The sequence below is a fragment of the Calypte anna genome, chromosome 7 (assembly GCF_003957555.1).
Source record: "Calypte anna isolate BGI_N300 chromosome 7, bCalAnn1_v1.p, whole genome shotgun sequence".
Classification (NCBI taxonomy): domain Eukaryota; kingdom Metazoa; phylum Chordata; class Aves; order Apodiformes; family Trochilidae; genus Calypte; species Calypte anna.
The window spans coordinates 19075486-19092228 of record NC_044253.1 but is presented as its reverse complement, the minus strand read 5'-3'; the positions used below and the strand labels follow the sequence as shown (position 1 = coordinate 19092228).

Sequence of the window (16743 nt, the reverse complement as noted above, 5' to 3'; positions counted from 1 at the left end):
AACACATCAATGTGAGGTTTCATCCTACTGCCACCAGGCCTTTTTTGGTTTTCATTTAAGTATTTTAATTTTAACACTTATTTTCCTCTCATTATGTGCTCTTATGTTAAACATTTAAAAGAACAATGCAACACTACAGTTATTAATGTACTTCTTTAACATTTATAGTATCAGTTTCTGAACAAGCATTTATTAAGCATTGGTTAAAAAGTATACAAACCTTTCTTGCTGTAAATATTCTTACACTCTTTTCTTTTCCCCCTGTATTTGTGTACTAGGTGGTTGTGAATGCCCTTTTAGGAGCAATTCCATCCATCATGAACGTGCTTCTCGTTTGTCTTATATTCTGGCTAATTTTCAGCATCATGGGAGTAAATCTGTTTGCTGGGAAGTTCTACTACTGTGTTAACACCACAACTGATGAAAGGTTTGAAGTCGAACAAATCAACAATTTTAGTCAGTGCGAGGACCTTATAAAAAACAATCAAAGTGCCCGATGGAAAAACGTGAAAGTAAACTTTGATAATGTAGGATTTGGTTATCTGTCTTTACTTCAAGTAGTAAGTGATCACTCTTTATATACCTCTTATTGTTAATATGTAATAGTGAAAAGGAATTCTAGCAAGACAGAAAACATATTTACCTGGTGATTTTTGTTTGTGGCTTTGTAATATTGCACCTCTGATGGTGGATTACTCTGAGTAGTAAGCAGCAAGTAGAGTGTTATAAGATAAATTAAGAATTTTAGGGCATGTGATGGAACAAATGCTATTCTTCCTCTTTATAGCTCCCTTAGACCTTCAGCTTCTAACTTTAAAAGTTTCTAGAAGTACCTAGGAGTTTTACTGTTGTTTAAAAACAAAACAAAAAACAAAACAAAACAAAAAACCCCAAAATCTGCATTGGCATCATTAAGTCACAGAGAAGGATTCCAGGTAAGAAATCCCATCTTAGTGATGGGGCTTGCACCAGTGCAGATGTCTGTGGTCTAAGATGCAATCTTCAATTCAAAAGAGAAATAGGAAAATAAAAATATAATTAGATACTATAATCTATAAACTATTTTCCCTGCTATTTCTATGCATGAGCACTTAGTGGAGTTTATTTAGCAAAATTGAGGGAAGAAAAGAAAGAAGAAAATATATGCAGAAATCTACTATGAGGTTATGCCTTCAGTATAAAAAATGTTGCCATCACAACACTAACTTATCTTTGTATTTTGAAGAAGCTAGAATTCCGACAAAGCTTTAATCATGAAAATGCTGGACTCTAACCTATGCTGTGAGCATTCAGCAACCTCTATGTTTTTATGAGGTTACTGTTTAATTTTGCAGAATCTTAGTTTTCATTTTTATAATATACCTCATAAGTTATCACAAAATATCTCACAAATATATATCATTAGAAGGATGCATAGTCCTGCACAGAGTCTAAAACAGTAGTTCTGTATATACTGTACATACAGTGTCTCACCTGTGTGACTGATAACTCTGACAATTAAAATTTCACCATGATTACTTATTTACTTTACTGTCACTTCAGGAAAGAGCAGAAAGAGACCAGCAGCATTAGAGAAATAAACTACTGCATACAATTTGATTTTGATAACAAAATTGAACTGTAATACAAAGACCTCAAATATCTTTTTTCTGTCATACTTGAAATCCACAGGCCTAGAATATCTGTTGTTGTCAAAGGGCAGAATACTTCATTATACTTGTTGAGGACAAATAAGACAACAAAATCCTTTCCAAGTGGTTTTACACTCTTATTCCAGTAGTAACCTAGTCTATTCTGGGACAGGGATAACACCAGGTAGATTTTTTTTTCCTCCGCTGTTGCCCAAAACCACCACGCATCAGGTACTTGCAGTTCCTATTTCAGTGTCCCAGCTATGGATAGTTTACTTATTCCATCATCACTTCATTGAAAAGCAACAAATATTTTCTACCTGAAGACTTAGAATCTTAAATTATTGGATTCTTCTAGGAGGAAAATTGGGTAAAATTTCTAGGGGAAAATTGGCCATTTTTCCCATGCTTCCAGGGAAAAATTAACCCAAACTACCATGGAGGGACAAGCCAGTTGTTTTTGCAGTATCAGAAATATAGAGATTTTGCACCAGGATCAAAGGCTTTCCTAATGAGTGGGGGTTTTTTTGTAGTAGAATGTAAGTGACAACAGCCTTATCTTTTCTGTATTACTAAAATCCTTGTAAAAGCATGAAGAGACTTTTTTTGTTTGACATACCAGGAAAAAAGGGGGCACTTCTGTCATTCCACAAAACAGACACTTGGCCCTGCATCTTTTACAGTTTGGTAAGTAAGCCACTACTAGTGATTTTGCAGTTATGGCATGATAAAAGCCCTGGGGGAGAGAAATCAAAGCATCAGCTTGACTTTCAGCTAATGCTTTAAAATACATAGAATGTCTGTTTTCTCCTTCAAGAATAGAAGAAGATCCACAATTCATAAAAGTTTGAGATTCTTACACCACTTTCTCATACAAAGAAGATATTTTTAAGGTGTTCTTTCTAAATTACATATAAAATACTTTTGATGAGAATCCAGAACAGGATTCTAAAGATATCCTATTCAGAAGAAACATAAGAAATTAATACCTTTCATAGATTTTCCTACCCTTCCTAATGAGCCTGGAGTAATAGTAAAGATGAATTAATACTAAGAATTAGAGGTATCCATTACTATATCAGAAACATAGATAAAACTATTGAAACCTGAGTATTTGGCCCAAAACAAAGTATTAAACCTAGAAAATTGTAATAAAAGCTCAAGCTTGCAAGTGGATGTGATTTCTGTGCACACAGTGCGGGAAAATGGCTTTTTTTAAAAAAACATGGAATCACAGAATCATTTGGGTTGGAAGGGACTTTAAAAATTACCTTGTTCCAACCCTCCCTGCCTGGGCAAGGACACCTCCCACTAGACCAGGTTGCTCAAAGCCCCACTCAGCCTGGCCTTGAACACTTCCAGGGAGGGGGTAGCCACAGCTTCTCTATGCAATCACTGCCAGTGTTTCACCACCCTCCCAATGAAGAATTTCTTCCCTATATGTATTATAAATCTATCTTCTTTAAGTTTAAAACTGTAACTCCTGGTCCTTCTTAATGATTACTTGAAAAGCATACTGAGGTCATAAAATTAGGCTACCTTTGAAGTTCCAGCAGGTTAATATTTATAATAGCAAGATGCTGTTTTATCTCTAAAAGGGAATGTGAATCTTGCTGGTGGTTATTTCCTTGGAGAGAAAAAAAAAAAAAAAAAAAAAAAAAAAAGAAAACATTTAGAACAGATGCTGATTTCAGTTGCACTGCTATAATTTTTGAAATCAAAGAATTATTCCTAATTTTATGTCACTGAGAATATACAAAACAAAACCTAAGAATCTTATCTTAGACATGTTTATGTTTTATTTTTTATTCAATATGCACAAGTACCCAAATATTGTTTTACCTTTGTTAAAGCAAGTATGGTGCAGATAAGATTTAACTTGACGTAAGCAAACCTGAGCTTCTATAGAATGCAGCAGTAGTAATACTTGTTCACTACATGTGATGCCTTGAACTGAACCCCCTATTCCAGTATTTGCTATTGTGCTGGTCACATATTTAAAAAAACATCAGCAGAACTGATGCTTCTGCTTTGAGAACTAAGAATCCATTTTCTCAGAGCTAAGTTCTCATCTATTGTAAATCATTTTGCATAATTATCATTATATTCACTGGTTTCTACTGACTTTCAGGAGGGATTTGGAATAAAACAATATGGTGAGGGAGCAATTTTCTTAAAATTAATTAATTTTCATTAAGTTTGTTTGGATTTGTTTTTTTCTGCATTTCTTCAATAATGGCAAAGGCTTATGGTCTGTGAAACTCTTTGTAGAAAATACGCTGTTTTCTTAGGATATTTTGAACTGCAAGATAGTAATATGTTATATATTTCCACCACACTCATTTCAGGTTTCCTTTTTAATAATAATAATAACTAAGCATTCAACATCTCAGTTCTTCAGATCTTTTTTCTAGTGCAGACTGAGTGGAATACATTACTGATGATGATAAAGCTTAGTGTTTTAAAATTAGTCACTTATTTTTCATTCTCATTACAAAAAAACAGAAATTTCACTTTTCCTGGAAGATAATATCCAGGAATCATTGTGTGTCTGAATCTGAGGCAATAGCACACACTTTGCAGAAGAGACATTTGCCTCATCTTTCAGATATAAAAGTATGCCATTTGCATTTAGTGTTTCAGAGGGAAGGACTGATTTCCACCTAAGTCATGACATTCCAAAAATGCAAATAATGCACCAAGACACAAACAAAAGTCATGCCTATAAAATGTGAATTAATCACCCCGTTGTCTTGAGATATTGTAAAACCCTGGCTAAAATCCTGAGTCAAGAGACAAACTAGATGGAAACAAGATGGAAAACAAGAACTATATGAAAAGATTGAAGGAACAGTGCTCATGGCCTAAAGAAGAAAGAGAGCAACAATCAGTTTGCAAATAAATAAAAGGTGCTGCACAAAGGATGACTAATACTCTGTTCTTCAGATATGTATCGATTATGACAAGTGACAGTCTTAAATGGCAACAGAAGGATTCTGATATTAGGAAGCAATAAAAACAAGTGCTGGAATAAATATTTCTTAGGAAGTTGTGAAGCATCCATCATTAGAAATCTTTGAGATTAGGTTAAACATATATTAGGAATTACATAAATAAAACTGTTCCTACCTCTTCTAACCCCCTTCAGTCCAAATATTTCTTAAAGACTTTAAATTCTTAAACTGGAACTTTTACTTATTTCAGATTAATTGTTGATTTATTGATGCTCTAATATTACACTTTAATTTCATCATCATACTGTAAGCTTCCTAGACTTCATATTTTCTTTGTTGACACCAAGATGTGAAATTTGTTGCATACCAGCTGTGCATCTCAGGATAAATGTGCTCTTTATACTATTACGCTGTCTTAAAAGTATAAGGCACCTATTTTCCTTTGAGGAAATAATGCCTTCTAATTTTAAGTTCACTTCAGGATGACGCCAGCTGCTTTGATTGCTACATTAGTAAAGCCTTTTTGAAACCTCCACTATAAATGAAACCTCAAGATGATGGAGAGACACCAGTAACCATGGATGAAGAGTGTTCCATTCCCAGCTTGTTTCTGTGACTGGTCTCTGTGGCAAGGAATATGAAGAAACTGCTAGCCTGCAGCCTTGTTTAGAAAAAAATTAATAGGGATTAAATGACAGAGAACTATCTCACTTCTTTGCTTTATGCTGGGCACAACTGTATTAAAAGCTGATTGATTTCTATTTGGAGATGTTGCCTAGTCAAAAGAGAACTGAATGCTACAACAGAGAAAATCACTTTTTGTTTTGAAAACTCAGATAAAGCAATGTACACATCACTGTCAAATATAAAAAAAATTCTGATTTTTGGGCAGAGGAAATAGCTAGTAAAATTCCCTATGAAGCATATCCAATCTCCAGAGCATATAAAACACATTCCTTTCTTACCAGTCTATCTCAGAACATACCTTAGAGATCTAGCCTCTGTAAACAACAGTAGAATTAATTTAAATTGAAAACAGAACTACTATTTCATGTAGAGACTTTCAAAGTTAAGAAAAATCAAAATTCTTACTGATAGTAAAGTACATTTTCTGATTTTTTGTTCACTTTGGTTGCCACCTATCTGGTTGATTTCTGCAGGAGGGACTGCATGTGAGTCTTCATTGGTGGCAACCCAGTTACATTCCTCTGCTGTATATAAAGAGCCTTTGCAGTTGACATGGTCTGATGAGCACTTAGTTGGCTAAAGTGATACTGCATTCTATAATTTGTGGTAATTAGAAATAAGTTCATTCACTGCTTAAAATGTTTATATGTAGAGAAAATAAGGGGGCCTATAGTGTAGCAAATGAGTAGCAGTGAAGAAATCCAAGATACGAAATTATCTAGAAATCTGATGTGATGCTTATTATTCCTGGTGTTGTTCTAGCTGCTGCAAATAATTGTATGCATTGTCTTCAAGCTCTGTGCTTAAACAGGTGTGTACTGTTTGCAGGCTACATTTAAAGGCTGGATGGATATTATGTATGCAGCTATTGATTCAAGAGATGTAAGTACTACAAATACTTTAAATTACTTTTTCTTCAGGTCTGCCTATCCACAAGTGTGCAACTATATAGCTTCCAAAAGCAATTGATATCCATACAATAGAATATACTAAATTAAATTAACTAACATGTGTTTCTGCTATAACAGTTTGTGGAAAACTGGATGCAAACTGCCAGACGCAGTCAGTAATAGATGGACAAAATACATTTATATAATTGAAAGGAGTGCTGTCTGAACACAAAATATTGAGGATGTTTTGTCAAAGGTTGCTGCTTGTTCAGTTTAAATTTTCACATGAAATCTTAGAAATGATATTTTCCACTTTCTCCTTAGGTGCTACAGCAACCCAAGTATGAAGACAACCTTTACATGTATTTGTATTTTGTCATCTTTATAATATTTGGGTCTTTTTTCACCCTGAACCTGTTCATTGGTGTCATTATTGATAACTTCAATCAGCAAAAAAAGAAGATAAGTATTGTTTCATTTCTCTCCTAAATATATTCTAAAGTACTGCATTTTTGAAGGTGGATGATATACAGAATATATATCCAAGGTCTGTTCAAAACTGAAAAAACTCAAGTATATTAGGAGATCAGATCTTACCAAGATGTAGTATGCATTAACATAATAATATTTTATATCGGTCAGACCCTTCCATTTTCAAGTCCAATTTAGTCTTCCTCAAGTCATCTGCTTTTCCATGCCTAAACTTTATAAAACCTCCGTACATGAGCAAAGCACTGATTTACACCTCTTCATAAAAACACTCATGATTTCTTGACATTTACCTTCTTAAACTGTATTGATTCTATCAGCCAAAAAAACCAGCTCCCTGGTAATGAAAAATAAAGCATTATTTCATCACACTATTACAGATTCCGAGTATTCAAGTTCTGTTTTGAGGCACTGAACAATCTCAAATTTTATGGAACAGGAGTGACTTGTCAGAGACTTTCTGTTGCTTCACAGTGCAGATTTACATAATGTCACTGGTATAGATGGTCAGAGTATCATACGCATATCTTTAAAATTATTTTCTGTAGATAGATAAGGTAATAAAGCTCTGTGTGCTAGGAGCCATAAGGTATATGCTTAGGAAGCTTCTCAAGTGCATTCCCATGTCTTCAAGCTTCCCAAACACTCATTCACAAAACAGCTCTCCTGTGCGTTTGTAGACAACCCTGGAACTAGATATCTGCAAGTATCTTTTATCCAGAAAAAATTACTTTAAGAAGTATGTGGAGTCTGATGCTGTTTCAAGGTGTCTCTACAAGAAACCTCCTGTGAGCAATGGGTTTTGGTTAGGTTGCCATGAAAGACAGAACTCTGTCTGTCTTCACTGTCAGATTCCAAAGGCCATTTCTGGCTCTTGCTAATCAGAACTTCACTGAACATGGAATCTAGTTAAGATAAAAAGACTTAAAGAGAGCATTTTACTGTTAACAATATCAAGAATGCTTCCATTTTCAGCTCAGTTTCTCCAGAGACTGATAATCCCTCTTACAAAAGGACCTTGAATTTTCTAGTGTTGTGACTGCTAAGCTAGAGATAATTAAAGAACTAACTCATTCATGCACTGAAGACCTGATTTTTTCTGTCCCCTTTGTTACACTAAGACTGAAGTTCAGAAGTGACTGCACCAAGCAGCCCAGAGCATTTGAGAGTATCTCAGATGCTGTTTACTGGATCTTTTCCTAAAAAAGAAAAGAGGTAATCAAAAGGATTTCTTGCATTTCAAGGAAAATACCTATAGAAAATTGCTGTATTATTTGTTTTGGTTTTTTTTTTTTTTTTGTCAAATGCATTATTGAATGTCCAGACAACTTCTGGACCAAACGCTTAGACTGCAAACATTTGATAGCAAAGGGATTTTTCACAGTTCAATCTTCTTCAATTTTATGAAATAAATAAATGTCACATTGCTCATTAAGAGTTTGTTCAACACTGCATATAAATATGATTATAACCAGTTTTGATTTCATGTTTTTACTTTGGAGGTCAAGACATATTTATGACAGAAGAGCAGAAGAAATACTACAATGCAATGAAAAAGCTGGGATCCAAAAAACCACAAAAACCTATACCAAGACCAGGGGTAAAATTATTTATATACATCAGACCAACAGCTAATTATGAACAGCTCAGTTTTTATTGACAGATAGAGAGCAGAAATATACCTATCCAAAAATTACCATTAACTAGTGTATCAGTCAGCAAAAATGGAAAATGAAAACACAGTAAAAAAAAAAATTTCCTTGCAACCATTTTATGTGTGAATATACAGACAAAGGAGACTGAACTAAGCTGTTGTATTCACTTTAACTCCTCTGCTTAAAATCACTAGTTACATTATAACTGAAGTCTCATAGGCCTTGATGCATGGGTTTCTCTATTTTCTTCTAACAGGAAAAGAAAAACAATTACAGTTTGTACTGGATGTTTCTTTTTTTCTTTTCTCCTCAGAACAAATTCCAAGGAATGGTCTTTGATTTTGTGACACAACAAGTATTTGACATCAGCATCATGATTCTTATCTGTCTTAACATGGTTACCATGATGGTAGAAACTGATGATCAGAGTAAAGAAATGGAGAATATTTTATACTGGATAAACCTGGTGTTCATTGTCCTTTTCACTGGAGAATGTGTCCTGAAACTAATTTCACTTCGCCATTACTATTTCACTATAGGCTGGAACATTTTTGATTTTGTAGTTGTCATTCTCTCAATAGTAGGTAAGTCTTTTTTATTAAAATAATAAAAGGGTAAAATGAATGTAAAGTGAATTTTTACTCAAATTGAGCTATAGAGTTGGCTTTTGCCATTGCAGTGTTTACAACTAAGTCGTGCCACTTTTTGTTTTATCTAATAATTTACCTAGTCCAACCATCAAAATTGTTACCACCACCCAATATATATTGCACCTGCAAATACTAAGTATAACTGGTATAACAACAAATTATGCTTGTGGAACCTACAGAATACCTTTAATTGCTATGTAGAACCACTGATTTTAAATCAATTTTTCTAAATTTCTACTATGATGTGAATATTAAGTGGTAATATATCTTGGTTTTATTTTTTCTGTTTTAGGTATGTTTTTAGCCGAGATGATTGAGAAGTATTTTGTATCCCCCACACTATTCAGAGTCATCCGACTTGCCAGAATCGGTCGAATCCTGCGTCTCATTAAAGGCGCTAAGGGAATCCGCACTCTGCTTTTTGCTTTGATGATGTCTCTTCCTGCTTTGTTCAACATTGGTCTCCTGCTCTTCCTGGTCATGTTTATTTATGCGATATTTGGCATGTCCAACTTTGCCTATGTTAAGAGGGAAGCTGGCATAGATGATATGTTTAACTTTGAAACGTTTGGCAACAGCATGATCTGTCTGTTCCAAATTACCACATCTGCTGGCTGGGATGGTTTGCTTGCCCCAATTCTTAACAGTGGGGAGCCAGACTGTGACCCTAACAAACCTCATCCTGGGAGCTCTGTCAAAGGCGACTGTGGGAACCCTTCTGTTGGGATTTTCTTCTTTGTCAGCTACATCATCATCTCATTTCTGGTAGTGGTGAACATGTACATTGCTGTGATTTTGGAGAATTTTGGTGTCGCTACTGAAGAAAGCGCTGAGCCCTTGAGCGAGGATGACTTTGAGATGTTCTATGAAGTCTGGGAGAAGTTTGATCCCGATGCAACACAATTCATGGAATTTGAGAAATTGTCTGATTTTGCAGCAGCACTTGAGCCTCCTCTTCATCTACCCAAGCCAAACAAAGTCCAGCTTATTGCAATGGATCTGCCCATGGTAAGCGGGGACAGAATTCACTGCCTTGACATTCTGTTTGCTTTCACAAAGCGTGTTTTGGGGGAAAGTGGGGAGATGGACGCCCTCAGAATACAGATGGAAGATCGCTTTATGGCATCCAATCCTTCAAAAGCTTCCTATGAACCGATAACAACCACATTGAAAAGGAAACAGGAGGAGGTATCTGCTGTCATCATTCAGCGTGCTTATAGACGTCACCTCTTAAAACGAACCGTAAAACAAGCTTCCTTTATGTATAACAAAAACAAAACCGAAGGAGGGGCTGGTCATGGTATGAAAGATGAAATCCTTATTGACAAGTTAAATGAAAACTCATTTACAGAGAAAACTGATATAACTGCATCAACAGCAGTCTGTCCACCTTCTTATGACCGTGTAACAAGGGCAGTTAGAGAAAAGCATGAAAAAGAAGACAAAGATGTTCAGAAATGAAAGCATATAGCAAGTAAAATCATCCATGTGCAAAATAGTTCACAGCCAGTGAGGATTGTGTGTTTGTGTCAATAGGACTCCTGCTGGAGGTCTATGCCAAACTGACAATTTTTACAAATATACTGTACATTAAAGGTCAGTGCCTATTAAAAGACGGTGACCCCTCGTCAGTGACTGTGACTGTGATATGGGGAAACAACCATGACAGGAGGTTACTGTTCTCACTACCAGCTGACACTGCTGAGGAGGAGAGAAAAAATGGCTACTCAGACTGTAGGGACCAGTTAAAGGGGTGCAAATAAAGTATTTGTGTGGTTAGCATAAAACAACACGGCAACTGTATCCACTGTTTGCATTTCAACTGCCACATGTCATATTTTTACAAAATCTGTGTTGGTGGATTCATCTTATTTTTATCCATATGTTGTTTATTATATGTGTCTATTTTTGTAATTGGGCTTCTGTTGGGGAAGGGGATTAAGTACACCTTTACAGGTACAAGGGCCAGGCCTTCTATTATACGACTAATATAGACACAGAAATGATTTGCATGAAGGCATGCTGCACTAATAGATCATGCATGAAAATAACATTAAGTCATGAAGAGCAACAGATTTTTTTAGAGCAGTGTTTCTGGGAAGGAATAACAGATTTTCAGGTGCTTATTTAATGTATTCATGTTGTACCATGTCCAAACAAGTATTGGTATGCCTGTAAAGGCCCCTATAACTCCCAAGAACAGTAGAGATGTTTTTTGCACACAGGATTAAGTCTCAGAAAGTGCAAACTCCTTTCTAGGTTTGGAGTTACAGATTTTGTCTTTGTCCAATGTCTTTCTGGATACAAATACTAAGTGAATCTGCCTCAGCCCTCCAAATTGATCAAAAAGAGTCCTTTATAAAGTTGTTCTGCTTTATCCTGCAGTATTGTTTAGCCATCTTCAGCTCTCAGTAAGGTTGATGTTGTTGTACATGTTAATGAAAAGCTCTCTGCTATGTAAATAGTAATTTTTAACCTGTGGTGCATGTTTGAGCAAACAGATAATGACCTAAGCACATTTATTGCATCAAATATGTACCACTATAAGTGTAGTGTGCAAGCATTCAACAGGTAAAATTATGTATTATCTACCATTATAGATAGTTTGGATGCTATCAGTGCATGTTTATATTGCCAATGCTGCTGTTCCTTTGACTGTTCAGGATTCTTAAATATGGGAAGCCATACGTTGGAGATAAATGAAATAAACTACTCAACAAGACCTCATTCCTCCATACCATTAAGCAATATTTTGCAGCTATTTAGGAGCTTATTTGTTTTACATTTTTTAATTTTTAGTGAAAAGCATATAGTGTATATCCAAACTGTACAGACATGTTGAAAACTAATAAATCTGTTGAAAATAATGTTAGAATTTTATAAGCAAATATAAATACTGTAAAAATCATTTTGTTTCATTTTTCAGCATTATGTACATAAAACAAGAACTGAATTTTATCTTCAGGTTGATGTCATACCATTTTTGTTACTTTCTGTCCATAGCACTTTTTCACAGAAGAACTCCAGAGATAAAGATATAACTAAGAGAATGGGTAGCTCTAGGTTTACTTTTTACAGCATTTGCAAACATGTCAATACTTTCTGTGAAATAAGATCATAATTTCCTTTTTTGAAATCTAAGGGTGTTTTTGCAGTTCAGAAAGGGTGTAAAGTTCAAACTGAATGTCTAAGCAGTGCCTGCATCATAAGTTTTCATACCTTTCTTTCACAGAATCCTTAATCTTTTCTCATACTTATTCACAGATTACTTTTTTTATTATTTGTGCTGCACTAGAACAGTTCTAAATGTTATATTTGGTCCACAATATTTTTTCACTAAGACAAAGTAGCAAAATTGTATAATCCAACACATCAGGATATTTTATGTTTGTTACACAGGCAAATTAAATATAGATTACTTTTATTAAAATTATTGACTAATACTGTATTAGTGAACTGCATGCAGGAAAATGCTACTATTACCCTAACTGATGCTAAACAACATTACTAATGCGCCATAATAATAAAGATTACATTTTTTATTCTATTTTCCTTTTGTCTTTATTATCTGACCTTAATATAAAAAATGTGTGCTTCTAAAAGCACAGCACATTTACAGCCAGCTATATTGTTCTTCTACACAAGCAAATCCTTGGGACTAACTTGTTGTCATCAACTAGTAATGTCTAATTCAATGCATGCTAGACACTGAGGATGATGATGATTCTGTGTGTATCAATAGTCCTGCCCCAAGTAACTTCATGAGTCCATGCTGCAGCTCCACTAGTTCCAGAGCTATCCTGAGTGTCCCAGGAAGCTCAAGGCATTCACAGGGATGTGAACTCATAACTGGGAAGTTTACAATGAGAAAGGGAGAACTGAAAATTTTACTTGGTACATGACATTTTTCAATTTGGATTATGAGAACTATTCTTGCTAGTTAGTATTCACAAATAGACTACAGAACATCTTGTATTCAAGTGCATTTCTGAAAAAAGGTAAGTCAGTGTTGGAGTAAATAACCACTGTTTTTTTCCTCAGGAATTTAAGGATCTCTCTGGAAGTATCATCTTCCTAGAAGTTATTTGTGGATACCCATATGGAAATGCAGCTGGAACGCAGGCCAGTTGGTTAGCCCTTACAAATTGGTTCAGGGAATTCCTAAAAATGTCCATTTTATAGGCCTACATAATTTTATACTGCACTCCTCTAAAACTTACATCAACGAACTTAGTATAAAACTTTGTTATGAGCATCAGTATTCCATATGGCCTTCTGAGTTGCTAATGCAGAAATAAAATTTCATATTATCTCCCCTGAAATTCATCACAAATCTTCCAGGAGATGAAAATATATCTCCTTCAAATAGTTCTGAAATGCATTATGAAAAAACAAGTCTAAAAATTCTGTAGAAAAGTGTAGGTATATAAATGAAAAGATAAGTATTTTCAAATTAACAAGTAGGGAAAATGTGTCTTAAAAGGTTACCTTAAAAAGCATTTAGGTTATCCATGAACTAAAAGGAAAAACAGACAGCTTCAAAATAAGGTAACACCTTGAATATTATTTTTTATACTCTATATGGAACATTTTAAACTCCCTTTTTGCAAGGAATTACTTGAGAACTATGGCACCGCCACTTCAGATCGCAGCCCATGTCTGTGCTAAATACTTGTTTCTCATACCTATTTTAGGTTTTCAGTCTTATAGAAACTGAAATGCTACTTCAGAACAAGTAGAACATTACCTAAATGTAACAGAAAATTTTGAGGATCATCTTGGCCAAACAGGGAAACCAATTGTGCTTATGTATCACTTGTCACCTTCCTGACACTGGGGATGCAAAGTGTGTAACGGAGTTGTGCTGTGTGTGATGGATCTGCCAGGAAAGCTTACTGTGAGCACCCTCTGCGTCAAAAATCATCCTCTCCTGCTAATTCAGTGCAGCATGGGTTTGCCTCCCTGTAGGAAGGGACATTATTTATTGAGGGTTTTCACTTTGGAGGGACAATAGAACAGTTCTCAAGGAATGCAACTTAGCAATGGTCGTTCTGGTGTCTAGAAATGATGACTGAGGGTGCTTTCACCTCCCGGAAAAAACCTTGAATTTTATTAGTATTTGCAACTCCTTAATTCCCTTGGAGGAAAGAAAGACGGGGGAAGAAAGGACAGAACTTTCTGTATTGGATTTTACCCCACTGCTATTTAATTTCTACCGAAAAGCTTCATGAAACTTCCAGTGCTCGGTATTGAGCTGTATGATGAAATGCATGGAGTGTGGGCCTCTTAATCTTATATCCAGCCAAAAAACCCAACCCAAACCAAGAAAATAAAGAAATTCTGGGAACTTTCCACCCCGTTGGTCACTGACGGCGCAGCGCCTTCCAGAACTCCTGAGAGAGCTCCCGCGGTACCGCCCAGACCCGCCGGCAGGGGGCGCGGCAGCCAGCACCGCTCACCGGACTGTGCTCAAGCCCCGCCCCCTCCGCCTCTCACCCAATAGGAAGGGATCTCCCAGTAGGAAGGGGTCCCGCCCCCACTTCCCCGAGGCCGCCAGGCACCTCTCGGCGTTTCCCACAGGTTTTTCTTCCCGTGTCTCTCCCGCCCCCTTTCCCTCCAAGCCAATGGGCGGTGGGCGCTCCGGCTCTCCAGCCAATGGCAGCGTGCTGCCCAGCTCTCCAGCCAATGACAGCGTACTGCCCGGCTCTGCCTCGTCCTTCCGGACCGCCCCGTCGGCGCTGGGTAGCAACGATGGACGCTGAGGTGCAACTGGTGAGTGCTGCCGCCCGGTCCCGCTCCGCCACCGCCTCTCCGGGGGCGCGGGGGCTGCGCGGGGGCTGGGGCCGGCGGAGCGGGGAGAGTGCCGAGCCGTGGAAGGGGGGGCTGGCGCGGTACGGTCCGGTTCGGTTCGGTCTCGTCCCGTCCCGTCGTGAAGCGTTTGCCCGACTGATGGAGGGCGGCTTTCCCGTAGGCCCTGATCAGTTACTACTGCCAAGAAGGACACTTCCAACATGTCCGGACTGCGGCGGAGGAGGCGCTGGGGCGGCTGGGCAGTGACCCGGTGTTCCTTTTCTACCGGGCCTACGGCGCTCTGAGGACAGGTAACGGGAGCTGGGGGGCTGGAGGACTGGAGGGCTGGGGAGCTGGGCGCGGTGTCCTGTCCCCCCGCCCCCCTCCCTCTAGCCTGGGCTGCTTTGGGTGATGAAGTGCAGTCGGTGATGTGAAGAAATAAAGCTGTGTTAGGGAGTCTGGATGTTTGGGGTTTTTTGGTGGGGTTTTTGTGTGTGTGTGTGTGTGTGTTTTTGTGTTTTTCTGTGTTTTTTTGTGTTTTGTTTTGTTTTTTTTCTGAGGGAATTTTAATCCCGCCCAAACCCATTGCATTGTATCAGAAAGATAAATTTACTTGTTCCTCATCCCTTCAGTGTAACTTTGTAACATCCCTTTCAGTGCAACTTATGTAACTTTGTTGTGTCAATCCACTTTAGAGGAGCTGACCAATAATACCTATTGGGAAGCTCTTTGTGTACATTAAATAGTTTTTAGAAGTCTGTTTAAGCTAAATTCTTTTTCCAAGGATGTTACAGAATCGTAACAAAAAGGGGAGGGCTGTAAGTGGGGTCTAAGAAGCATTCAAAATATTTTGACGTGGTGGATCTGTTCTCAAACTCTGACTTTGTTTTACATTTATATACAGGTTCCTGTTTTTCAAAATATTATCTCTTCTGTTGATATTCAAAAGTTTTACACAAACAAGGCAAAGAACCTGGCTATATAAAGAAACAGGAGCAAAACAAGAGCTGTACAGTGCTGTGTACAAAACATAATGAAGATTATTTTAGTCTTTATGAGAGTTGGCAGAACTAGCACATAAATGTTTTGAAGTTATCAGCATTGAGATGCTTTTTTCTTTTTGTGTCTCTTAGAAAGATTTGCACAAAGAAATGAATAACAAAGTGTGAATAACGAAGTTATGAAGCAAGTGCTGTCAAAAACACAGAAGAAAATATAGGTGGAAAATTTTAAGTCGGATTGAGGTTTGATACTGATATTCTTTGTTGGAAAATGCTACAGCCTATTCTGTGCTTGTTTTCCCTAGGTGACATCCAGGAGGGTATTCGACAACTGGAGTCTATTAAGAACAAGCAGGAGGTGTCACTTTGTACAATGGTGGCTCTGATTTATGCCCATAAAAAGAGCCCTAATCCAGGTATGCTCATTGAGACAACACTGCTTTGTGTTTTAAATCACTATGTGTGAGAGCCAAGAGCTGTAGACGTAAATCTAGTCCGACCCCCCTGCAGTAATCAGGGACACCCTCAGCCAGATCAGAATGCTCAGAGCCTTGTCAAGCCTCACCTCGAATGTCTCCAGGGATGAGGACTCGACTGCCCTCCTAGGCAACCTGTTCCATTTTTTCACTATCCTCATGGTAAGGAATTTTTTCCTCATATCCAATCTAAATCTGCTTTTCTCTAATTTGAAACGATTGCTCCAAGTCTTATCACTACAAGCCCTTACCAAACAGTCCCTCTGCAGCTTTCCTGTAGGCCCACTTCAGATACTGGAAGGTTCTCTGCCATTAGATCTCCCCAGAGCCTTCTTTTCTCCAGGCTGAACAACCCCAGCTCCTTCATCTTCTCTTCATATGAAGATGTTCCATCCCCCTGATCATTTTTGTCCTCTGGACCTACTTCATCAGATCCATGTCTTTCCTGTGTTGAGGGCTCCAGAGCTGGATGCAGTACTCCAGGTGAGGTCTTACCAGAGCAGAGCAAAGTGGCAGTATC

At 37.4% G+C, this 16743-nt stretch overlaps 2 protein-coding genes across 2 annotated transcripts in view; both read left to right on the top strand.

Annotated features, from left to right (window-relative positions):
- Positions 1-10417, top strand: part of LOC103530650 (sodium channel protein type 1 subunit alpha) — a 60692-nt gene extending 50275 nt beyond the window's left edge. The window contains exons 21-26 of the mRNA XM_030454714.1: positions 279-560; positions 6101-6154; positions 6487-6624; positions 8147-8251; positions 8620-8890; positions 9249-10417. Of these exons, the coding sequence (XP_030310574.1) occupies positions 279-560; positions 6101-6154; positions 6487-6624; positions 8147-8251; positions 8620-8890; positions 9249-10417 (2019 nt within the window). The remainder of the gene's footprint in view (positions 1-278; positions 561-6100; positions 6155-6486; positions 6625-8146; positions 8252-8619; positions 8891-9248) is intronic.
- Positions 10418-14611: 4194 nt separating this feature from the next.
- The window catches only part of TTC21B (tetratricopeptide repeat domain 21B), a 38779-nt gene continuing 36647 nt past the window's right edge, over positions 14612-16743 (top strand). The window contains exons 1-3 of the mRNA XM_030454142.1: positions 14612-14728; positions 14928-15057; positions 16053-16163. Of these exons, the coding sequence (XP_030310002.1) occupies positions 14612-14728; positions 14928-15057; positions 16053-16163 (358 nt within the window). The remainder of the gene's footprint in view (positions 14729-14927; positions 15058-16052; positions 16164-16743) is intronic.